This window comes from Mus caroli, chromosome 12, assembly GCF_900094665.2.
Source record: "Mus caroli chromosome 12, CAROLI_EIJ_v1.1, whole genome shotgun sequence".
In the NCBI taxonomy this organism is placed as follows: Eukaryota; Metazoa; Chordata; class Mammalia; order Rodentia; family Muridae; genus Mus; species Mus caroli.
This window is the reverse complement of record NC_034581.1, coordinates 90,559,712-90,586,713: the sequence shown is the minus strand read 5'-3', so window position 1 is coordinate 90,586,713 and position 27,002 is coordinate 90,559,712. Positions and strand designations below refer to the sequence as shown.

Genomic DNA, 27,002 nt, shown 5'->3' with positions numbered 1-27,002 from the left:
ATAAAATTAAGAAGTGTTCTGGCTCCAAAATTCTTCCTCTGAGCTCTACAAATTCATGGACTAAGAAGCCTCAAACCACTGCCTATCTCACCAGAATGCCTGTAAACCAGGATCTCTAGGAAGTCCTTCAAGACTTCAATAGCCAGGGCAAGTGTATCTAAAGTGTAATAGGGTATAGAAAGGGTAGGATAGGAACCACACTGGGAAGCAGGGTCATAGACCAACATCTCAGGCTGCAGTGTGAGGATAAACTCTGAGGAAGAGTCCAAAAATTGGCTCTTCAAAACACTACAGCAACTTACCAACAAAACTGTAATGTGGGTGTCAGTGCAGAACACAGTAACTTTAAAAGGGAACATTGCCAGGGGAAAACTAGGAACCTAGGCTACAAATGGCCTGGATGAACAAGGATTGGGTAAAAGAAAAAAGGACCCATGACACAATTAGGCTATGTACAAGAGAAAGTGAAAAGAGGAATAGCTGGCTTCACAAGTACAACTTCAGTCAATCCTTCAAAGACTGGAACATTATAAACTGGCTCATTTTCCCCATCTGCCTGCCCTTTCAGGGAGCTAGTTAGTGCTCCTTGTGGCCACTGTTGTATATGCAGCTATTAGGAGTGTTTGGTTCATTTTCATCTAGTCAGAGAACCTTTTGAGTCACTTGAGTAAGCTGTAAAGATGGTTAGAACCAGTCCTTGCAGACACTTTGACTCAAATATACATTGTAAGTCAGGGGTATCATAAGCAAGAAATCCACAGATGTGTGATCTCTTCTACTAATTATGACGGCTTTCCCAGGGTTTCTGAGAAGATCATTATTCTGTGGGATGATCTTACATTCTGGCTTCATTTTCTTAATGTCTTGGCTGTAGCAGATTCTGGCCAGATGCTTCAAGATGATCAGAGCCTCATTCTCCCAAGTGGTCAAAAATACTCTCTTTTTCTCTCTCATTACACAGGTTATGTTTCCAGCAAAGTAGAGCAGAATGATGTTGCTCTAGGTCACTTAGGAACCAGTTAATTCAGAGGGATTTTTGTGAAAGTTCCTGGTTCAGCTTACATTTCTCATACAGCCACTGGCTACTGTCAGTTTCCTCCAATGGTATCTTGTGTCTTTCTCCTCTTTAAGGTGTGAATCTATATATTACATGAGCAGGCAAAGGGTATGAGCCAGCCAACAAATTTGCCAGGAACCCTTTGCCATGAGCATTGTGCTGATGTCATAGTCAGTGGCTGTGAGATCTGAGTGCTGACTTTTTCCTGATTTCTTATACAAGCCGGCTATGGATGGGCTGGTGTGGCCCTGCACATCTCAGAATTTATTCTTACCAAACAATTTCCACTCATTCCATGATAGTCTCACATTCTGAGGTCAAATTACTTAGCTAGGAGTCCTCTATTAAAGACTGGAAAAGAACCCAGGTTAAGTCTACACATCCAGGTGATGATCCTTACGATTAAAATCACAAGTATATAGATTATGATGGGTCATTAAGCCAAATGGAGGATTCTAGAGCAAAAAAAAAAAAAAGAACAGAAATTCGAGCTTCCTTTTACTGATATGATGTGGTTACATACACTTAGCTCGTCTGTGATACCATGAGATTAAGCTAAGGAAAGTCTGCAGACTTTTCTACAGGAATTCATGTATAGACGCAATAAGCGATCATCTTTTAAATTTTATTTCGAGTCCAATCATATATAGCCATAAAGGTATAGTAGAAAGGAATGATAGACCCATTTTCGGGACTATATCATTACTGCTCATATGGGAGGATGTAAGACTGTGAGATGTTGTTAATAGCAGCCAGCTCTCCAGTATTTGGAAGCTTTACTACTTTAAACTGCTTGTTAGTGCTTTTACTACGTTGTTGGTGTAAATATAATTTCCCATTGCTTCTAAATTGTACTGATTTATATGTTTACCCAAATCACAAATGTTTTAGGATAATAAATGTTTATTCATCCAAAGCATACCCTAGTCTTATTCTTAAATGTATACAGTGTCACAATTTATTTGGCCACATCTTGTTCTTTATCTTTGACTGTCAGTATGTGACCAAATTTTTATAAAAATCTTTATTGTTAAAAAGACTTATTTCTTATATTAATTTGTTGTATATTTGGGGGGAACATTTACACTTGGAATCAGACTTTATAGTAATGAGTTCACTGATAACAACTATATTTAATAAAATAAATTATTACAAAGACACATCTCTTTAAAATTTAATTTTCTACCACTGTGGAGAATTAGTTGAGATTAATAGGATGTGGTAACTTTTCACCCTGGTGATGCCACCTTTGATTTCTTGCCATTGCATTGCAATATTCATGTTCCTACACTGCTTATTAGAATTTTAATATTTGTAATAAAAATATCACTAAATACTTTTATTAAATTTTCTTTGTTAATTCCTTTATTAACTCTACATAGAGAAAGCACAATATTTATGCATGCTTAAAATATTATTTTAATAATCTGGTTATCTTTTATCAAATTTTCTTAAAGAATTAAAGTTTTAAAATTTCATAACAAGAGCTAGTAAATTAGAAATATAAATGACTGCTTGTTAAAGAATAGTTAATACTTCAATTTCAGTTCTAATGATCCCTTTCCAAATGGATATTTAAAAGCAGTCCATTCAAAATCTCAGTTTTTAGACAATTATAAATTATTGGAAAGTCTACACTATATAAACATCCTTACTAAAAAAAATGTTTTATTATTTCTCCAGGTGTGTGATATGATCATAAGAAGGCTGTTTAAAGACAACTATTTTAAGTCTAAAATTTTGTAATTAGCATCTCATTGTTATCTGTTCCAAAGTAGTTTTTATCAATGTTACTGAAGATGTTGGAGAAGAATAACCTAATTATTCTGAGAATGCATTCTCTGATTTAAAAAAAAAATGTATTGTTTCCAGATTTAGGGGATGGAGTATGGGAGGTGGTGTTGAAAGATGTCCTATTTATTCTAAATTACATGCTGCATATGATGTAATCGTATCCTTCGTATTATTCTCATAATTTCATTTCTCTAACTATGAAAGAATTGCTAGCTTCTAACATCATAGACTTGCAGAAATAGAAGACAAATTCAGCATTTTAGAAAACTCAAATGAAGTTTTTACTCTATGTGTTTTATAAATATTTCTCCTTAGTTATTTAATTCTTATCTGAAGTAATGAAAGTGTTTCCAGTTGTTTTTCTCTACATACATTTTCAGGTTTTAGCTGTAATGCTTGTCACTCACTTCTTCTCACCACCATTTCCTCTAGTAAACCCTCTGAAGGATGAATATTTTACCCCGTGTATGAGGGAGTATTGAAGTCATACACGAAATCAAAGTCACAGTTATTGGAGATTCAAATCACTCCTGTTGTTCATGAATATGTATGTTACTTGCCTAACTTGTTTAAAATTATAATTTTTTTGATTTTATATATGTGTATGCCTCTATTAGTTTACATTTATCACATGTATGCAGGTACCTGTGCTGGCTGGAAAAGGAAAACAGACACACTGGAACTACATTTTCAGATGTTTGTGAACCTCCTGATGTGGGTTCTCTCTCGGAGCAGTAAATACTGTTAATTGCTTAGCAATTGCTTCAAGATAATGTTCAATATGCCAGGCTTTAAAATAAAATCAGTAGAACTGGCTGCTTGACGATTCTACATATATTTCCTCTGCATCTTCTTCAGTTGTTTTGTTTGTTTCTTTGGGTTTTTTTTTTTGTTTGGTTGGTTGGGTTTTTGTTTGTTTGTTTGTTTGTTTTGTCTGTTTTCCCAAGACGGCACACAAAATAAACAAACAGAAGCTAAACTTCACAGGAAATAACAAGATTGAAGCAGAACTTAAACCGAACAGGAAATCTGAGACTGCAACAAGCTCTTTTGCTTTTGACAATGACTAAAATAAGTGGCCATACCCATGGTTCAACAGATAACTGGTGTATAGAGAATAAAATTCTGGACACTACTACCACACATTTTCCAAAGTATCCAACATTACTCTGCATTGGGTATGTGTCAGACTCTGTGGTGGGCTGTTATTGTGGAGATGAGTAATTGAATTCCTCTGACCTAGATGAGAAGTCCAGAGTATAAATGTGCTCCTGATTCACATTAGTACAGGCCGTGGCGGAGATCTGAAAGTAGTTGTAGATAGCTTTCTCCTCAGAATTAAAGAGATCTGTGATGTTTGAATAGGTTTGCTTTTCATGAAATATTCTAAGATTCTATAGATTGGTGCTTTTGTTCCTATGGAATTGGATGCCACTTCATTTTTTATCTTTTTGACTCCGGCTTCTCCTTACTCAAAAAGACTAGTGCAATTGACTATTTTCTTGCTAGTGAGAGTCAGTAAAGAGGATAATATAACACAAAGAACTGAGGGCCAGCTAGTCAATTCTTGTTCAAGGAGAATAGAGGTTGGGTCTATCGAATCACATAATGATGGTTTCCTTGGATACTTGGGAAATAATTTCTTTCAAACCAATTGTACAATAAAATTAAGGATGGGAATGAAAAACATTTTCCATGAACAAATGAAGTGTCTGGCTTTCTCCATTTTTTTTTTAAGAAAAGAGAAAATATCAGGGAAAAGGATGCTGATAAAAACTATGGTGAGAAAGATGAATTGAGTCTATTTGCTTACACTGACAAAGAATAAGATAGTAAGAAGATATAAAAATAACATCACAAGGGCTGAAGAGATGGCTTATTGTTTATGGAGGAAAAATATCTGATTCCTGCCTCTCAAGTGGCAGCTCACATTTCTCTGTTTCCTTTGGGTGTGTCTGCCTAGTCACTGTAATCCAAGAATAGATTTACATATTATGATGCTGGAATGATATCATAAAGTCCCATGAAGTCATGTAAACCAGACTTCTGTGGAATTCAGGGTACAGCTTAATGAAGGCAATAGGTCTGACCCTGAGCATGGTAAATAAATAAATAAATAATACGTACAGATTTAAGGCAAATGTATTGCCTTTTAAATCATGCCTTTTGTATTTTAGTATTTTCTGAATTCTCCATTTTAGTGATGTATGATGCTTACAGATCTTGAGCCAACTTTCAATAATAAACACATTTATTGTCATTCTGCACACAAGAGAGAATAAGCTACAGGTGCAAAGCAGTGTGTTCTTCCTTCACTTAACAGTTGGTCACTGGTTCTTGCCTTACCAAGAAGCAAAGAACCTGCTATTCTGTGTGCTATTATGAAGCAAATCACTTCTTCATTCTCTTTTAAAATAATAAAAATATTAGGACAATGAAAACCTATCTGTGATGCTGACAGTTGTGCAGTTAAGTTGGATTTGGAAGTCAGCTACCTTTACACAGATACTATCTACATAGAATTGTCAATTACTCTAAAGTTTAATTTTCATCAAAAATAATGGATGTATTGAAGAAATTGTACTGAAGAAATCAACAAAAACCATACAACATAAAGCTTCATGTAATTCATTTGGTGACTTTCAGGACCAAATACTGGGCCACATTCTTCTAGAGGTTGACATTTGCAGAGTATTATTCTTATTTATATAAGAGGAAATGGATAGCTTCAAATGCAATCTATTACTTAGGGTAGTTGGCTAGTTAATAGCATGGTCAAATTTCTAAAACTAATCTGACTGATTCTGAGTCTGAGTTTTTAATTATCACTAATGTATCTTTCTGTAGGGAGAAGTTGTTTCTAGGAAGGATTATAGAATCTCCATACCTGAAAGTAAGATGATACAGTCTGAACCTATAAGTGATATTTTGCACTTTCTTCTGGGCTAAAACAGTGAATAGTGATGGCCTTGTCTGAGTTTACTGCTTGAAATAAAAGGAAATCTACTTCTGCTTTTCAAATGGAGAAAATTGATTTTACCACCCAAACTGTCAGAATGTTTGACTTCACAGGGACTGGTGCTTTGTGGGCTTTTCATGATCATGTCCTTTTATTGCAAGATAATTAAAAAATAACAATCCCTTTATATGCCTCTATGTTCAAAACTGGCTCAGAAATATGAATAAAATGAAGTTTTTAAATTCATGTCACCTGTTCACTCATTTCACCCTACTGTCATATTGTGATTCAATCTGATATATGATCACAAAAATTTTCTATAAAATACATATTAAGGGGTAATCAAGGATTTTTTTGAGGGAGGGGAACTGTTTTCCTTCATTATGTAAAGGACATTCATTTTCAGCTGTTTGAGTAGGGCTACCTCACATGGTTCAAGCTTCCATTCATAGGAGGCATTTCAGATTTAAAACTGACAAAGTGGATGGAACATATCAGGGGTCTGGAACTTTACTCAGCAATGGACAGGCTAGAAGAATTGGTAGAATATGTTGAAAATTCCCAGGGTGTCTAGAATATAAGAGTAAAACAATTCCATCAAAAAAAAAATAACATGGCAATGTCTAGAAAGATGGATCTGTGTGTAAAAAGCTTTTGCTGCCAAACCTGATGCCCTGAGTTCAATCCCCAGACTCACATGTTGTAAAGAGAGCTCTGACTTCAACAAGTTCTACCTTTGACTTTCATCTCACAAAGTGATGGCAATAGAATTTCAAAGCAAGATTATGTCCTACTTAGGCATTGTCTAAGGACTGTTTCCCTGTGGTGTGTAGGAAAACCTGAAGGAATCTGAAGACAGAGGATAAGAGAGGAAAAAACAAATTAGAAAAGTTCAAATTCTGGAGTGAACAGCACCCGTGAATGGTAATTTAAGCATGCCTATGTATGTTTAAGCTCTGGAAGGATGTAGAAACAGGGAGAATCTGGGTCATTTGTCAAGTACTTGCTGTTTCCAGGAAAGATTTCGATACAGACATACTAACTTCCTACTATTGTACAACTCAGCACCAAACTTATCAGCAAAGGGTGACGATTAATAAAAAACAAAGCAAAAATGGCTGGTAGTGCCAATCCATGGAGATTAACAAACTCAAAGACTGTATTTTATATTACTAGCAAACCTAATTTGGAGGGTTTTTTTTCTTTTTAGATATTTTCTTCATTTACATTTCAAATGCTACCCCCTTTCCTAGTTTCCTTTTGAAAATCCCCTATACCCTCCCCCCCCACTACTTCTGCTCCTCAACCCACTCACTCCCTCTTCTTGGTCCTGGCATTCCCCTATACTGGAGCATATAATCTTTGCAAGACCAAGGGCCTCTCCTCCCATTGATGGCCTACTAGGCCATCCTCTGCTATATATGCAGCTAGAGACATGAGCTCTGGGAGTACTGATTAGTTCATATTGTTGTTCCTCCTATAGGGTTGCAGACCCCTTCAGCTCCGTGTGTACTTTCTCTAACTCCTTCATTGGGGACTCTGTGTTCCATTCAATAGGTGACTGTGAGCATCCACTTCTGTATTTGCCAGGCACTGGCATAGCCTCACAGGAGACAGATATATCAGGGTCCTGACAGCAAAATCTTGTTGGCATCTTCCATAGAGTCTGGGTTTGGTGGTTGTTTATGAGATGGATCCCCGGGTGGGGCAGTCTCTGGATGGTCCTTCCTTCAGATTCAGCCTAAATTATAAGAATCACCTTTCCAAGGGAAATATCAATGTGACCATCTAGACACAGGAGTTAACATTGGCATACACTGAACCCCTGCAAATGTTGTATCATTAAAACTTTTTAAAGACTAATATTTTATCCTGAAGGTCAAACTTAAGGAAGCTAAGTTCTGACTCCGTTATCCACAACATTTGGGATTATGGACCAAACACTGAGCTTCTCTTGAGATACAGTTCTAAATTTTGAGAAATTTCTGAGAACTCACCTTACATGGATATCTCAAAGCACAATGGGGTAGAGTAAGAGATGGGGGGAGTGGGGAGAATTTATATCCAAGTGTTCCTTACACTTCTCAGGTAAGTTTATTAAATTTGATTGATTCCTTTTCTGGTTCTTAACAGAAATATAATAGGTTGTATGTGTAATTAGCAAATAAAATTTGAAATTCTGCTTTCAATTTAAAATCTTAATTCCAACTGAGCCCTTACTTATCATCCTCCACTTGCCAATATGCTATCACTTTGTAACAATTAATGACACCTTATGACAAATGCATCATCTTCCCCATAGATAGATGTAGCTCCTTTACTAATGTGGGCATATTGCTTTCATAGTGTCTTAGAAAAGGTTCCTAAATTGCAACATTATTCTTCTCTGGATCTAACAGAGTAGAACATAACCTAGTCCTGTAGAAAGTAGGTCAGGAGTAAATATGTTGGTTTTCCCGGATTTCCAATGGGCTAAAAATTAAGGTTGATTTGTCTATGATTGCATTGTATTACAAAGGCTCTGAAGTACCCCTGGAGATCAGAACAGTGAATGACAACCTTAATAAATACTACTAAATGAATGGTTCTTTTTGACTGAGAGCCTATGTACAGAAAAGTTGGTAATTCTTGTTAAAAATAACCAAGATTAGCATTTTCAGTATTTTATGTAAAGTTTCAAAGTAATATGAATTGATGGCAAATACAGGCTTTCACAGGTAACTATCCAGTTGAGGTCCTGGTTTAGTGATGGTGGTTGATTTAAAAGTTATAATTTTATTTCTTGACTAATTTGTCCCATGTTAAATACATCAGTGTTGAAAAGGCCAAGTGTTAGAGAAGGGAATTCTGGAAGACTTTTGGAATTCTAACTAGAGTCAAATGGGAGTTATGTGAGTAGATGCCCTATCTTGAGTATCCATCAAAAAGTACAGACAAATATCCAGCAAGGAATACTTAAATAGAAGCGACAAGAATTCTCAACGTTATTGTTCAAAATGAACAGTGTATATTGTGAAAGACAGATAAGTCTGTATTATATACATATTGGTTATGTGTGTTTATTTCCATTTCTCAAGTACAGAATCCTGTTCTTTGTGTGGTGATTTGGATATAATAAAATTTTCTAAAAATATTTCAGTGGGGAAAGAAGGAAGGAACACTAGACTATCACATTAACCTCTTACACAAAAAGGACTACGATCTGAAAATAGAGGTTAATAGTAGGAGGACATGAATGCTCGACAAACTGCTTCCCCTCTGGCATGTTTTTGTATGAAAAAAATTCTCATTTTCCATTTACATTGCAGCATGAGTACAAGTTATATTCCGATGAATTTACTCAGATAAACACAATAGGTTTTCTTTTAAAATAAGCCTTTACTGAATATATCAACAAGGTACTGTATAGTGTAGAGTGAAGTTTGTAGTTAACAAAGTGTGCAACATGGTAGGTCTCCGAGGATGCATGACACAGAATCTTCCAGCCCCTTGCAGTCCCTTGTCAGAGAAACACACTAAACACAAACCAGAATTAAATCAACATAGGATTCAAACAGTAACAGATCATCAGAGTTACCCGTTCAGAAATGTCATCCTAGGAGGGTATACAGTGGTGGTGCCTCATTTTGCCATAAGTAGTTACAAATCTCACATCCCATAGACACCTTTACAAACATTCCAATGTATGTGTATGCATGGATTTGCATGTTTTATATTAATTTTAAAATGCCTGTTGCTATGGTCTTGGTTTGTGCTCTTCTCGTGGATGTGCAGCTAGAAAATCAAATACTATAACAAAACAGCCTGGTTTGCTAAAACAGTATTATACTGTGTACAAAATGTTTCCCCCACAATCAGTGAAAAGCATCGCTGTTGCCAACTATTCTTTCAATCCTGCTGATTAAACTGGAAAGGGGTGTAGATACAGCTTCCTTTCCTTGCTTACTTTAACTTTTAAAACAGCAAAGTTTGACAAGGCTAAGAATTGAGAGTTGTTTTGTGTGAATACTATTTTTGTGTTGGGAACTCTTCTGTTTTGCTTTCCCATTCAGTTGGGAAAAAAAAAAACAAAAAACAAAAACAAGTTAAGAGCTGATATGTTATCCTCAAGTTCTAAAGCAACATCTAATATCCTCTTTTGATAGGTCAGAGATAAATGCTATAAACAAAGACATCAATGGAGATTAACCACTTCATTGTTCAAAGCTGCAGGGGACACTGCAGCTGAAGTATGCTGATCCAGTGTGGCACCTGCCTCTGAATTAAACAGTGCTGCCTTGTGTTTGGAATAGATGCTCCCCTCACATGAAGAGCTACGTTTTCTCAAGGGGAGAAGGAAGTTCTGGCTCTGTGCCATGCCTTAGACCATTATGACCTCCATTGTTCAAAAAAAGAAAAGCCAAAGGTGTAATATTAGCTATGCCATTAATACATTTTTATCAAAAAGTTGATATTACAGATTTTGTTTTTACTCTCAAGAGAAAATGTCTAATATTGTATCAACAAACATCTGGAAAATTACAAATAGCATTATTTGCCACAAGGGAGGATTTTTTTCCACTTATATCATCATTAAGCAGGGAACACTCTTGTCACGCTTGTCTGTGATTGACGCTTGTGTTGTACTACCTGTCCAATGCATATGGCAGTGTTTAAGTGAAACCCAGAACCTCCCCAGGGTCAAATGCATCTCGATAAGCAAAAATGTATTGGTGATCTCCTTCCGTTTAACTACCAATAACATCTGTATGATCATGCTTTGCTTTGCCTTTTGCAACGTCCTCTGTGCAAATAAAGTTACGGGGCAGACAAGGGGTAGACAATATATGGGATCAACTCAACTTTGACTTTTGACTTAATTACCTCAAAATAAGTAATGATGAGGCTTAGAGAGGACCAAAATCAGAGCAGATGTAACTGTGGAATGTAGTCTCCTGATTAAAGATGACAGCCAAAATGTCATCCAGTAAGGACTGCTGGCAATTTGTTTTGTTTTGTTTTGTTTTTTTCAAATTTTGATATGCTAGTATAGATTCCATGAGGTGATTTCTAATCTGATGTAGGCGAGTCCTTCAAGCACAGTACGATGGATAGGTATCTGATTTTCATGGTAGATGCCCTTCCCATGTTGTTTATGAGATCAAATTAAAGACTCGGTTTCAGAAATACCTTCTACCAGAGCAATTTTGAGAGCACCCTAATTGTTTCACATGACTGACCCTCCCCAGTACCACTTGGACTCCCAATAGTGTTGTGGACACCATACAATATTGTGGGAATCTCTCCACTCTCGTTCCTCTTGGGACAAAGAAAAGACATTTCCATAGTCCCAAATACCACTGAGAGTTAAATATGCAATATCAAGAGACAATAATGATTTTCTTCTTATATAAGAAAATAAAAATCCTCAAAATAATCAAAGTACCATTATATTTTCAGCACACAGTTTTACCTACAAAGTGAGAGGCACGAGGACATTGAAAGGGAAACATCCAGCTACCACACAGAGCCCCACATTACTGCCCTGGTTTTAGATGATGTAACGCTACACTGATCATTGTTCCAGATGGTCTTATCCCTTTACTGTGTGAACCTACTTTTACAGAAACCAACAGCCCAAACCCTTGAGCTAATAGACTAAAGTGGAAACCCGAGTCATTTTAGAATTAATTAAATTAATTCATAACTATGTTCAGGTCTACTGACTGCACAGTTTTAATGCTTTTGTCTATAACATTATCACTGCAGTTATATTTTTCTGCCTATTCTGAGGGATGAGGGAGATTAAAACATATAAGTTGGGGTATATTATTAACGAAAATAAAGCTCTCACTATAAAGAAAAGCTTGCATAGCATTGTATACCTAAATTTTACAAGAAGACACATCACAGTTTTATTTTGCTTAGAGAGAGAGAAAGCAAGAAGAGGATTACATTGATTTCATGGGTCTCTAAAGTGGAGGATGATGTTAAAGGAGCAGAGAATGAAATGCCTAAAAGTGGCTTTGAGAAAAAGTCCCCACGGGTGAATTTCTTTAGACAGTATATATGGTCTATAGCCCTTCTACACCTATGTGATGTCAAGAATTAGGATAAATTATGCATGTTTCCTGAAAATGGACTTGCTTCAAAAATATCTAGCATCAACCATTAATGTACCTCTCTCCTACCATGCCCTCTGCTTTTAGCCCTAGTCTGCCATGATTTGGGGAAACTTTCATTCTCTGACTTACTCCTTTTCATGGGTAGTTTTTTACCAAAGGATTAATTATCATTCCATAATTACCAAATTAGAGGAATATCCACAATCTAAAAGAAACAAATGGAATTTCCATGTGGAACAGGAGCAAAGTTAATTCAAAATGAAAATATAGTATTGCTTTTAACAATACGCACTGTTTTGGCGAGCTTGGGTGCCTTCACAGAATCATTGGCAAGGAATGGTAATATGGGCTTTGATATGCAAAAATACACCAAGAATATTTTGTGCAACCAAAATTTGCATCCATATTTTTCTTTGAAATATTCAGTGGGGGCATGGGGCAAAGATGGCATATACAACTTAATTACAAAAAAATATATGCAAGATGATCGGAAGACAAGAATTTGAGGGAGAATATAGGTATTAATTCAAGCTATTTCAACGTGATACAGAGTCCATTGACACAGTGAAAGAGAACCACCAATATTTTTGTCTAAATGTCATTAGTACTTTTTAAATCAACACATTACGGTAATAGATTCTGAACACTGCTCCTTTGTTGGTCTAAATATCATGTTGATATAGCCTCAGTGAATATACCCAAATAATTTTTGTTATCAAAAATAATTGCATTCAATATAATTCTTCCCATTATTTTTATTAGCCTCTTCTAAAAAATTATTCTAGAATATAACTCTGTTGGATAGGATTCAACCTGACATGTGATTTGAACAGTGACAGTTTTAAGGGGAATTTTCTTGCTAGAACTGATCATACTGGTTCCTGAAGACAACAAGAATGAGACTCAGGTTTCCAAACTGTTATCACGTAAGGCCAGGGAAGCCTGAAGAGTGATGTTCAAGTTCACAGTCAGAAAGCCAACCTTGGGGCTTTAAGGACATTTCAAATCTCTCAGTTTCCTTGATTTGGTCAAGTAGGCCTAACTTATCTCATGGGAACTGGCTTCCTCATGATGTTCTAGTTCCTGCATTCAGTCAGACTGGAGTAACTTCCTCAATTATTATATTATAGATTTTTTCCCCACAAACTGTGTCTTCCAGGAGGTATAGAAAACATAGAAATAACTAGGCCATTCTTTCTTTACTCAAACTATCCCTCTTACTCTGATGAGCCCACCTGACATTATCCTTTCATATGACTATCAGCTCTAGGAAAGGAATCTGTACTGACAGCCTCAACAGCGAAGTGGTTAATCTGCATCTTAAGGATGATTCGCTCATTCTTCTGCCTTGGCATCGGGTTCTCATTGTACAACCCCGTACAGTACTTCAGCAACATTTTTTTTTAATTTTAAAAAGCAAAGAGTTACAAAACTGTTTGTAATTAACTTGAAATAGAAAAGATAGCACTTTTTTTTTAAATCCCATTATATAGTACACCGTATAAATTACAGAGTATTCAAATGCACAAATGCATCTGGGTAACATTTATCAAATGTAATTTGCGTGTCTTTATGTGCACACGTATGTGTGTTTTTGAGAGTTTGTTTGTCCACCATTCTAACACTGGACCTCTAGGCCGTTACGTATGGCAATGCTCTAGATCTGGCACACTGCTGTTGCAGTATCTCATGTTGTTGGGGATGTGGCAGTCTGTGTAATTAATGCCCCCATTTGGGGTATAAATGGGCTGCAGTCTGAAATCTCCTTTAAGGAGCTGATCGTTATTTAAGGAGACAATCTGAAAACTTGTTTCTGTCATCTCCAAGATGGAGTTGTCTTTTTTGGTACCCGCTTCACAATAGTCGTCTTTCCGTCGGCCCCGGTTGTATTTCCACTTCTGGGAGGTGTAGCGTCCCTTTTTGTGCATGTGCCAGCAAAAGACACTGAGCAAGACAACGAGCACAAAAATCACCGCACCCCCAATCAAGCCTGCGAGCAGAAAAGGGGAGCCCATACTGTGGGAAGTCGTCTGCTCATGGCTCGAAGCAGTGTTGCTGCCGTTGTTCAAATAAGAGGCATGGGTGGTAGCCTCGGAACAGATGGTATCTTCCACAGTGCGGTAGTTGAACGCATCCAGCGGCACTAAACAAATCCTATACGTGGACCTGGGCTCTAAATTAACCAAGCTCAGGTGTTGCTTCTCACCACTGACAATTCGTTCCTGAACGATGCCCCCTACGAGACTGTGGCCCATTTTCACCCATGTCAGTTTGTAGGCCATCACAGTAAAGAGAGACAGCCAGCTGACTTGAATCGAAGTATCGTTAACAAAGTGGATGGAAAGTTGGATCCTTTCAGAAATAGGTGGGGTCGCTCTTTCTCTGCCATCCCAGTCGGGGATGGTGGGAAGTTTCGATGGGGTAGGAGCTGGAGGCACAGAGCCTCTGCTGGGGCTTGGAACAGAGAGAGTAGGAGACTGAGTTGTTGGAGAAACGGTACTTGGAGCTGGGGTAAAGACAGGTAGGCCAGGAGTCGTGGTGGGACAAGACAAAAGATTCATATTCAACTCCCTGACAGCCATCCCGCGGACTTGCTCAGGACCTTGGCACATGAAACCACGCACATTGAGAGAAGAAGGGATATATTTGAGCCATTCTGTGACCCATTTAATGCTGCAGTCACAAAACCAAGGGTTATTCCGCGCAGTGAGTTGTTTCAGGTTGGAGAGATGATCGAAGACTCCTTGAGTTAACATTCGTAGCTGGTTGTTGGATATATCTAGCCTTTCCAGCTTACGGAGGTTTGCGAAGGCTGTCAACGGGATATGGTTTATCTGGTTATCCTGCAAGTAGAGCCTGATCAGATGCGTACCTGGGAGATCAGGAGGTGGGTGGGAGAGCGAGTTCCGGACTATAGAAAATTCCTTGAGCTTGGTGAGATGACTGAAGGTACCCTCAGCAATGCCCTTGTTGGTCAGAAGATTCCCATCCACGATCAGGCGCTCCAAGCTTGTGAGGTTCTGAAAGGCCATGTCTGATATGACGGCAATTCGATTTTCATCCACTCTCAGCTCTTGCAGGTCTACAGGAAGCCCAACAGGCACGCTACTCAGGTGATTCTTCGATAAAAACAACAGTTTGAGGCTAATCGCCTCCCGGAATGCTCCGTCTTCTACTCCCACTGTAGATATGGAGTTGTCGTCAAGGTGGAGTTCTTCCAGCTTGAGGAGCTGAGCGAGAGCAGCCCGTGAGATGGTTTGAATGTTGTTTTCCTGCAGATGGAGAACTCTGACATTCTTGGGAAGGTTCATGGGGAACTCATCCAACTGGTTGCCATAAAGGTAGACCGTGTGCACTGACTGTACATTGTGCAGCTCTGCAGGAAATCCAGCATTATTAATTTGGTTGTTGTGGAGGTAGAGTACGGTTACGCCCTCCGGGATCCCAAGAGGCACTGAGGTCAAGCTTCTCTCGTTACAGTAGACAAAGTTCCTGTCACAGCGGCATACACTAGGGCAGGCCAGGAGTTTTGACACTTGTAAGTAGAGTCCCAGGGAAATGATGAGCCAAAATTTGAGGATAAAAGCCCCACGGCCGGGCCACTTTGTAGTCTGTAGGCCCATTTCTGGAGGACAGAAATAAAATGCAACGTGATGGGGGAAAATAAATCAAAAATAAAAGCACAACAAACAATAGCAAACACCAGAAAGCAAAATCAAAATGACCGGACCAGGTTCTGTCAAAGTCTAGAACTTCTATTAGAGGAAATGATCTGAGGGAAGATGGTAACACAATCTTTCTGATGTCTTCAGTCTGATCTGCCTAGGTTGCCCTCATGCAGTGGTCCTCCATGTGCAAAAACAACTCAACAGGAAGGATTTTCGACACAAGCAAAGAGTGATGCGAAGTACTGTTAAGAGAAGTCCAGCCAGGCAGGCAAATCTTCTTTCTTCTATAGAAAGTCAGGCCAGTGGAGAGCAGCCTAGGAATGTCTTGGTTATGCAGAGTCTGTAATCTGTAATAGAAAAGAAAACATAGCAGTCAGTAAGTGAAGTAATAGAAGAAATATTTGCTACATCTAACTCCTGGAGCAAAACTCTGACTGGGGCTAAAGTAAGGGGAGCCAGGTTGGCAGGAGGTGGCATTATAAATGACAACAGTTTAGTTGAAAGATATTTAAGAAAGAAATGTTTGTTGTACAAAATCTTCCAAAGGAGATAGGACTATTATAGTTTATTGACAAAAATCCTAGGGATATTTTATACCCCAGTCAGTATTTTCAGATATCTGTCTGCATATACTGACAGGTAAGTGCAAGTGACACGCTGTTGGATACATGGTGTCTGTCAGTGAAGATTACTTGAAAGCTCTATTGTTTTGGATGGCAATCTGAAAATGACAGGGAGTCCTGCAGAATTATCAATTGTACAAATGCAAAATGGGTACTAAGCCATTTAAAAATGCATCCTTAAGAAATTCTCCCAAATGTATTGTATTGCTAAACATAATTACTGTGTAATATTTTAGATATGGTAGGAGAACTGAAAATATGTTAATTTCTATCTCCTGCAAAATAGATTTTCAAAATCTTGTATAAATGAGTTTGTGATTAATGGAGAATTCCAGAGAATGCACAATAAAGGTCAGGAAGTTGGGGGGAAGGTCAGAAGAGAATAAGAATAACCTGAGACAAATCCTTCCTTCCACTTTTTCCTACTAACACACACACACACACACACACACACACACACACACACACACTCTCGCGTGGAATAATTATTCCCCTTTGTGATAGTTAACATTATGACTACATATAACCAGTATCACTAAAAATATCACACATATTTCCCCCCAATACCCAGAAGAAACATAACTGAAGAAGTAAGGCAAAGAAATCTCTTTTCTACCTGCTCCACCTTTTCCCCCTGTAGAATAACTTAAACTTGTTTTCCAGGAGACTGACCAAACAGCAGTATCAGGAAAATTTCTACTTAGACATTCTCTCCCTTAGAATGTCTAGGTATAAAAGAGATAGGCCATTGTGATTGTCCTATGAGTTGCCGAGCCGGAAAATGAGAATGAATTTTGTTTCAATGTGACCACCTTCCAGTGGGACAGCACTTTCTTGCCTTTACAGAAGGACTTTTACCAAGTTTTGAAAGGAGAGAAGCTGCAATTAAGGCAGTGAATGTAATCCAAGGATAGGATTCATGCCTTCCTTGCTCCACAATGTGTTCCATCTGTTTTTATAGAGAGAGGGAAAAAAAGTTAATTGAAAGGTGCCAGATTTGATTTCCCTGCAAAGTAAACTAACATGATAGGACACGGCTGGCTGCAAGGCCCTCAATTCTCACCAACAGGGAGATTGAAACAACGTGTATCCACAGCAAAGAGGCTCTGCTTGAAACTATTTCTTTAGCTATCGTTAGACTTAAAATGTACAATTTGAAAATAAAAAGGAGTACTGTCAGTGTTATCTAAGTATCAAAGATAATATGCACTTATTCTGTAATTTAAAGGCAGAAAACAAAATTAAAAAAACCAATCAAACACATAAAGACATCAAAAAGACCTCAAAACACCAACTTATTAGAACTTTATAATATATAATTACTTATTACAACCTAAAACCTGTTGGAATCTTGGAAGCAAAAAGGATATTCTCAAAAGTTCTCTTTCCCAAACAAAACCAATCTTAATTCAAGAGCGAGCAGTCAAGGAGGTTGTAGAGATGGCTAGAATGTCCTCAAAGCACGTGAGCAGGAACTTGAGTTTAGATCCCAAGAAGCTATGTAAGAAGCTGGCACACTGTTAAACATCTTTAATCCCAACACTGCTGCTGTGGAGACTGAGGAGCCCTGGGGCTTGCTGAACAGTGATTGGCAGTAAATCCCTGAGCAAGCTCACTGAGACCACTTATCTCAAAAGAACGAGAAGAGTATTTAAGGACAATTCAGAATGCCAACGTTTTGGCTTCTACACATATACATATATTCATACAAAAATATATGTACACACAGACAAACAAAAATGTACATATAAACAAGAAGATACACATAAAAATTGTAACTATTCAGAAGTATGTTTTGAATCTGAAACATTCCTTTCAGAAGAAATCTCTCTATATGCTTATAGATTATACAAATGGAATACACACACAGACATACAAGGACATACAGACATACACACAGGCACACAGAGCAGATACACACACACACACACACACACACATTTATTTATTTATAACACTTTAAAGACTCTGACTCCAGAAAATAACCTCAATTCCAATTTTACATGGAAATCATATCTCCTAGGCATGAAAGTCCAGTGGACTCATTGGCATTCTGTATTCAATAGACAATTTTTACCTCAGTGAGTAGTGCAAAAGTCCAGGAGGAATTTGCAGGCTTATTTGTTTTCAGAAGAGCACAATTTCATAAAGTAAAAACATTATTTGTTATATCAATTTTGTTTATCAATTTTAATATCTGAGTTATTGTTTGTATATGTGTGTATGGTATGTGTGCATATATTTATATTTGCATGCATGTTCTAAACATGTATGCAGAGCAGTTGACAAGGACATATTTGTGTAAAGCCCTGATTTTAAAGTCACTTGAACCTAGAGCTTGATACTTGCTGGCTTGCCGGCTTGCTAGGAGGATCTCTTGGTTCTGCCTCCTCTGCACTCGAATTATAGGTGGGCTGCCACAGTTATCTGACAGTTATATTGGTTCCATGGATTCAAAATCAAATTGTCCCAATTAAGGGACAAATCAATTACCTACTGAGCTGTCTTCCCAAACCAAACGTGAATTTTCTTCTCTTATCCAACCAATATTTGTCAAAGAGAATGAGAACCCAGCTGTGGTTAAACTTTGGTTAGACTTGATAACAAGAGTTAATAATACAGCTTCAGGCCACTTAAGACTTGAGACTGCTATCCTATTGTGTAATCGACCTATTTGTTAAAACTGCCTCAAACAACAAGAGCAGCAACAGAAGCCAATATAACAACCAGCCTTACTGGTCTTGAATTTTCCATATGGTCAGCTTTTACAGCCTAAGTAACTGCATAGTTTTAATCTGAAGTCACAAACTCTTGCAAGCTCCCAAGTAGAATTATGCATATATATCATTGGCTGAATGCAACAAATTCAGATGTTGAAAGGAATCTTCTAAAAAGAAATCTACCATAAATGCTGGATACAACATTTATGGATATTGGTTGATAAACAATGACATTTATAGTACTGTTGCCTGAGTCAGTTGAGATCATTTGATGGGAATGACTTAATCTCTTGTAAAACTCTGTAAAAGATGTTTATTAATTTATCTTGTTCTTTCCACATGTGATGCTTTCCGTCCTGCTCAGTAAAGAGAAAGCAAAGCCCTTTGGAACAGACACACATAGACACAAGGTCATACAACACACACACACACAGAAGAAACAGATGCACAAGGCAGTCTTAAGGCAGGCACAGATTCAGATTCACACATCAGATGGACAGATAGACAGACAGAAGACATGGACAGGGAAGATGAGATGAAAAAATTCAAATATGGATTCATTCTTGGCTAAATAAGTCCGAGAGGAAGTGATTTTATTTACTTCATTACTGTAACACATATATAGTATTGGTTACTCTGAGTTAATTACTGACATGCTTAATTCACATTAAAGGGACCATGCAATTTTGACCTAGCAGAGTTTCAAGTTTAGACAGGGGAAGGAACGTGTAATCAGGAAATTAGCAAAATATTTCAAGAGCTGTGAGGTTATGATACCCAGAAATTTGGCACTTTGCAATGGTCTCTAACCTAATTCATGGCATATCTGGAAAAACAAACAACAAAAATTGAACAACCAACAACACAAGTGTGAGGGACGGAGGGCTGGTTCTGAAGGGCAGGAGGCTCATGGCCAGAGTTCATCTAAAAAGCCTGTGCTATGAGTGCAGACGGCCTGAGGCTTGAACTAAGGTATAAAATCCAGCTTAACCTGGAGAGTGACTGAAGTTTCTATAGCAGAAGATTTTCTCCATCTCTTTATTGTCCTTTTAGAATGTAATAAAAATTACAAAATTCATTCTACAGTTCATTTACAAGTATTTAAAAGTCCATGACAACAAATGCTTTATAAAATGAACTCAAAATATAGAGAGCAAACATTTCTTCCCTTACTCATATGAATACTGGTTGGAATATGACCCTCCCATAGCCCACAAAACTGGATTGCAAATAATGGCTATATAGATCTTTAAGGGTACAAACAGAAATTTGCATGGACAGTCAATAACAGCACAGCACCAAAAGGCAGAATGTACAACTGCTGATTGGAGGCAAGGAGAACATGATCCAGCCAATCTCTTAACGAGGACAGTGACAACAGCAGTTATTCTAGGCTACTGTAAGTTAATTTAACTCTTTTCATAGGAACTGAGATTCAACACATATGAATTACGCAAAAAGCTTTCTGCACATTTCTGCCAGAATGGTGCCTAAGAAGTGGGTTTTTTAAATTAATTCCAGAAGGCTGGATTCCAGGAGCACTTAATAAACTCAGACTATAAAAATCATAGAACAGAAAATAAGAATTGTCAATAAGCACTGCCAATTGCATCACATAATGATACCAGGACAAACCTAATAAAACCTTAATGGTTCCAGAGCTAGTTATACTGGCTCGATTGTGATAGGACAGCATTGGCTATCGTGGTACAAAAGAGAAAATGGGTTGGGGGATGTAGACCAGTTGGTAAGTACTTGCCTAGCATGTACAATGTTCTAAGTTCAATACCCATCCCCACATTAACTGGCATGCTGATGCACACCTATAACTCTAGCAACCAGATCAGCAGTTCAAGGTCGCCCTTGGATACACAGTGAGATCCAGGCCAAGCTAACTCACAAGAAACCATTTGTTGGGACAGAGGTTGCTAATCTGAATAGAAACTGTCTTAGAAAAGCTTTCCAGGTTCATATTCCACTCAGGCAATGTGTGGAATGCAGCAATTTGAACATAAATCAGACCCTTGCAGGTGTAGCATCCACACTGCCAGCCAGCCTAGAAATGATTTCCTTGCAATCTGGAATCATTAAGGTAATTTAGGGATCGAACACACAGCTCTTCACTCTGCAGCATAGGTTATAGGTACTGTGATGTCACAATAGAGATGTCCTGGTGGCACTGATCACGATGTGCTATTAGGAAGGGGGTTTGAAAGCATAGTAGAACACCCTGTCCCTCATCTTGAAATTATGCTTTCTCCTTTTAAACTACACCATGAGGTGAATATTCTTTTCTGAAACAGAAAAGGAAAATGAAAAAAAAAGTACCAGAGAGGAAAGAACGATGATGAAGGAAAGGATATAGTTTAAGCACTGGACAATTTCCTGACTCCACTAATTCTAGATCTGAAAACAGTAAACATAAAAAATAAAACCTACTCTAGCCAAGCACAGGTTCAGGGTGGTGGTGGTGAACCTGTGGGGGGGGGGGGCTTAAGAGGTTTTTCTCCTGTGGTTTCCAATTAGTTCCAGTGGTAGAAATAATCTTAGAACCAACAGCCACCATGACAGAGTCAGATACATAGAATCTGAATACACATTCACTACTGCCACCTGCCTGCCTCATTTCACTGAGAGTTTCAAGGGATCATCTTATGATAGCTGTAACATTGGGGGCCTCCAGGCACTGAGCACCTTGCACATTAACCACGCAAGTTGGTTTGAGCTAGCAGTTAGAATGACCAGCTGCCTTAATAGATGTTCATAAGACACTTTCTGGTGACCACTGTCAAAGCTGAGGATTATAGTCATGTAAAGCAAAGTGCAGAAGGAGAAATTGGAAGGAAGAACAAATAGACTACAAAAAGGCATGGCGAATATAGGATGGCCTTCCTATAACTTATTACTATAAACATTCTACTCCATGTTAAAGGTAACTAGATATGCACATTGTGTGAATTTCCCCCAGTTAACTAAATTTAACCACTTGTGAGTGCATCCATCCAGATATTCCTTCAATAACTGCTTTCATGGCATGTGTACATTGTGCCCTTCTATCTCTCAACAGTAATGATGGAGATGGTTTGGCATTTTGAAAGACCAGTGAGTTTGGAGTCAATCAGAATCGGATCTGATCTCAGGTCATCCACTTTCTAGGAGCAGGATGATGAAGCCCGGTTTCACTTTGGATAGGCCTCTGCTTACCATGTAGAGGCAACAATCAGCTGTGTTTAAAGAACACTGTGGAAGATTAGATATGGAAAAGACAACCTGAGGACAGCAGTAATTAAGCAAAAAAGTATGCTGGTTTAAGAGAGACAGAGAGGGAAAATGTACGGAGCCAGGGGTTAGTGAAGAGGGCATATAAACCCAATCAGCATTTTCATTTACTCTGTGTGTTAACATGAGCAGTTGCTTTCACCTCTGTAACTCAAACATTCTAGGGACATCTATAGGAAAGAGTACAGCCATCTCTTATCATCAACACACAGAAAATGATGCTCACTATGTTGAGTTTTTTTTCTCAACTATTAGTTTAGACAACAATACTTCCCACACCACAGAGCATCTGTTTCTTGTTTGACAAGGGCACTTCTCTAAAATCCAGTCAATCTCATTTTCCTTCTTCCATTCCCTCAATACCGATTTTCCCTTTGATGTTATACATGTACCTATTCCTAGCTACCAGTGATGCAGATGTATGGACATATGGAATAGCTGATCAGTGAATAAGAGACTTGGTGAGAGTGTGAGTACAGACATGAGCTACTGGGCCTTGTTTCTCCATGGAGGCTGGTCAGATTTTTATCTTGGCTATTACCCCAGAATCTGTATATGGCAAGTATTTAAGAACTGCTTACAAAAAGTAAACAAATTAAAGAATGACCTTCAGGTATTGCTCCATTTAAAGAGACAATCTGTAAGCCTTTGCAACATCTTCAATCTGAAGTTCAATGAGAAATCACAAAGATAAGATTTAAAAATGGATTCTCAGAGTTTTAAGCTACCCTAACCTATTCAGAAAGACTAAGTGATAAAGATGGATGAATAGTCCCTGAATACTGAGGAAATAGGTGACCTGACAATAAGGTATAGAAAATGAATCTAGGCAAAAGCGTCAAATTGCTGCAGCACTGTGCTTGGTTTACAAATAGTACTAAATTATTTGGTCTTATTAACCTCGAAATAGGGTCAGGGTGAAACATTATTGAAAACTAGGTTGCTAATGAGGCACGTCATTACCTAATTCTTCAGTTCTATGAGGGCTGCGAGCTAAAATCAGGGAACTCTTCCGTGGTGCACTACAAAACATGTGTATTTCTGCTCACACAATGCCAGTAGTTTCTACATATTTACAGTACTACATTGAATTTCTAAATATTTACAGAAATACTTAGTATTTACAGAAGCTCATTGTTCAAGCAAGCTTTAGTTGTACAACATTTTATCATTCTGCATAATCAGTATCAATAAAAAATAGGCCAGTATCTTTGAGAGCTATAAAAAAGCCAAGGGGCTGGGAGGAAGAAAAACTGAATCCAAAAATATAAACATGGCCTACTTCTCCACCAAAATATTTCACCACACAGAATATACATATCAGAACAGAAAATCTTATGCCTCTTTCAGAAGGAGGATGGAGATTTCCATGAGCAATAAGGATTATGCACATGAAATAAAACTACATAGTGTCTATTTCCAGGCGACTTATTTGGTTTTGTGCCTCAAAAATGAAAAAAATGCATCACCTAAGTCCATTTTGGTCCTAGTCATGACTCGGGATGTAAATGGTATAAGAGTTCTTTCTGAATAGGTGTTTTTTACAGTGAGCACTCTCATCCTCAGAACCCTGTCGTGTTGAGATGTCAAGGCTACATTCTCGGCACTATTTCTGGATTTTGGGAATGAGAAGGGGAAGAAACAGAAGAAAGAGGGTTACTTACAAATCCTTGATTCTCTTTCATTCTCTCAAGGATGTTCTATCCCCAGAGCAAGAGAGGATATATGTTAAGATTATTCATCCCTAATGCTTAAAATAAAACCCCAGATAAGGGTAATCTGCATCATACCCAGAGAGGATGTTCAATGCACATAAGAAATTACCCAATGAAAAATATATTTTAAAAACACATAACTGATTATAGAAACCTCCATGCATATAGAGAGCAGGGAGAGGAAGAAGGAGAGCAGAGAGATATTGATATTTGTTTGAGAAATCACATAGATATTTAAACATGCAAGGAGAACCTTGCTTAGGTTATATACTGCTTTTGCATGTTACTGCAAATGCAAAGGGATAATCCTCCTGTCACTCATATTTATATGCTGCCAACAAGATTCAGCTATTTAATTCTAGAGGAGAGGAAAAGAGGAGAAGAGAAAGAAAGAATAAGAAAAGAGGAGAGGAGACCACATACACCCATGTCCACAAATGAAGAAACCATATCTTTACTTTTCTGTTTAGAACTCAGGCCACATTTTGGTTTGGGAGATATCTCCCAGGCCTGTGAGCATAAAGATACCACATCAGTTAAAATGATCCAAATCTCAAACACTCCCACAGACACACACACACACACACACACACACCACATACACACACACACACACACAGGAAGAGGTACACACACATTCACTTGAAAATATAGCTAAGGTTCATTTTTAATCTTTTTCAACCAGATGATGAGCACCCACTGTCTTCATTGCCAAATGTAAATGAAATGTGCACATCAGAGAGCAATGGGAAGTAAGAGGTAAGAAAATAGATTTGACCCACAGACAGTTATGAGGAGATCATTATATGCTTGCCTGAGACTGGGCTACTCATGCCTTCTTTAGCTTGGCTGCAATGCAGGCCCTGGTTCTGAGGAATACTGGAAGTAATCCACAAAATAAAGATCCTTTAGTAACTCCCAGCTTACCACAGTGTCTCCTCCACAGGCAAAGTCACAGACCGCCTGCTATTCTCGATCAAGCATAATTTGATGTGGTGAAGAAATTCTTAGGCCATCTTTCTTCTAGGCACAGGTTGATAAACACCATGGGGCATTTGAAAATTAGCTTTGGTGACCCTAATTATTAATCCAGAGTTTGGCAGGCTTCTTGAAGGCTGCCAGGGTAAGAATCTATGCTACCTCCTCTAAACAGAAGGAACAACAATGGGTCCTCATGGATCCCTTTCAATGGGGCAGGAGTCCACTCATGCTGTACCTCTTCCTTGGATTGCTCCTAGAGCCCTGTTTCCTTACTACGGATGAACTGGTCTTGGAGCCAGGCTGTGGATACTGAGACTACCTTGTTTCCTCCTTACTCTCGATCGAGAATTGTTTAGAAAGTTCAAAGTATAGAAATAATCCCAAAACTAGAAGAAGAAGAAGTTCAAACTGACCAGATTGGCACCCCTAGACAAGTGGTGTGCCCATATACGGGGCCTGGAATGTATAAAGTGGCATACTTGACTAAAGTCGGTAATTCCCTACCTAGACAGAATCTTAGGTACACAGATTCCATAATATCCTGTGTTAAACCTTTCTGGGCCTGGGTAGCTCGAATTATGATGTTTCTAGGCTTGTTGACAGAGGACGAGCAGAGGGCCTAGCTGGGGATTAGAGTGTGCGCCCAGACAGCTGGAAGAATAAAAGGCCAGTCATCAGTACGCTGCCAATTTTCGAGTCTGAACCTGCTGGTCTTTGAGAATTCTAATGTATAACTTGCCTGGCCTTCCAGGATGGTCTGAGACATAGGTCACCCATAGTACACAAACTATCTGCATACACATTTAAGAAGTTGGTTAATAAGGTTTGCAACTTTTTAATATTTCTATCACCAGCATACTTCTCTAAATATTTTTCACAAGAACTTTGCAAACCTCTCAGCTATTCTTTCTGATGGTAGGGTTATGGTGGTTCTGATGGCAGATATAATGTTTCTTTACCTCGTTACATGAAGAACAAATGGGCACAGTTATTGAATCAGTAGAAACGTCACTAAAGAATTTTGCTTCCTAAGCATATTTGCAGAGTGAGCAAAGCACAGAGACTTTAGAAAATGGCACATTAGTTAACTGCTAGAATTTCTAGCTCCTAATGCATACTAGAATTAAATAAAAATCCATTATCCATTCATGCATGCAAATTCATTTGTTGAATTCTTAACCTCTAATATTTTAAAATGGGGCTATATTTAGGGATAGAGGCTAATATCTCTGGTGTTGTTATAAAAAAATAGGAGAACAAGACGAAGATTTATACAAAAGACAGAGTGTGTCAAGGCACACAGGAAGAAAGTAAGGTCTTATGCAATCCAAGGAGAGGGCCATCAGAAGAAGCTAGTTCTGTCCATAGCTCTACTCGGGAATTTCGGCCCTCAAAATGAGAGAAAATAAGCTAACTAAGCCATAGTAACCTGATGGGTGGTGTTTTTTGTCATGGCAGGGTAGCTAACGCAGAGCTATGTATCTTCAGAATACAGCAACATGTGCAGAAACACATGACATATAAGAAATCAAAAGTCATCATCGCAGAGGATGATTAAAAAGCAGGCAGATTTAGCTAGGGACAATAGCAGAGTTCTAACATGCATAGGGCCATAGGTTAGTTATTCAACCCCTTGCTCTACCACAGGGCAAAAGAAACAACCCACGTGCACCCAATTCCCATAATAGGTCTTACAAAGCATGCATATATTCTACCTGAGCACAAGCTTTTCCACTTGATGCCCATTTTGCTCCTAATTTCGGCTGCCAGGCATCTCCTTAGAGCATTTTTTGTTCTAAGAGATGATGACTGTCATTTCTCAGGTACTTAGCAGTTCTAAGAATGTATCAACTCCCTCCAGTCCAGGACAGTGAGTTATGACTTCATATCTTCAATGACGAGCCATTAACAAAAATGAAAACTGCTGCTAAGTGTTCATTAAGATAAGTGATATCCGCTAACTCTAATTGCTTTCTCAGACCATGAAAATCACTGATGTACTTCGCTATTTTACTGACCCTCTGTACCAATAGCTTCCAACACTAAGTGTCTCTCTTAGAAGGGATAAATGCCAGAGAGACAGAAATAGGGTGGGACTTCCG

General features: G+C 38.2%; 1 protein-coding gene across 2 annotated transcripts in view; it reads right to left on the bottom strand.

Annotated features, from left to right (window-relative positions):
- Positions 1 to 9,168: 9,168 nt before the first annotated feature.
- Positions 9,169 to 27,002, bottom strand: part of Flrt2 (fibronectin leucine rich transmembrane protein 2) — a 93,316-nt gene continuing 75,482 nt past the window's right edge. For both annotated transcript variants that reach the window (XM_021179181.2, XM_021179183.2), the window contains exon 2: positions 9,169 to 15,929. In XM_021179181.2, coding sequence (XP_021034840.1) covers positions 13,555 to 15,537 — 1,983 coding nt within the window. In that variant the 5' untranslated portion in view covers positions 15,538 to 15,929 and the 3' untranslated portion in view covers positions 9,169 to 13,554. The remainder of the gene's footprint in view (positions 15,930 to 27,002) is intronic.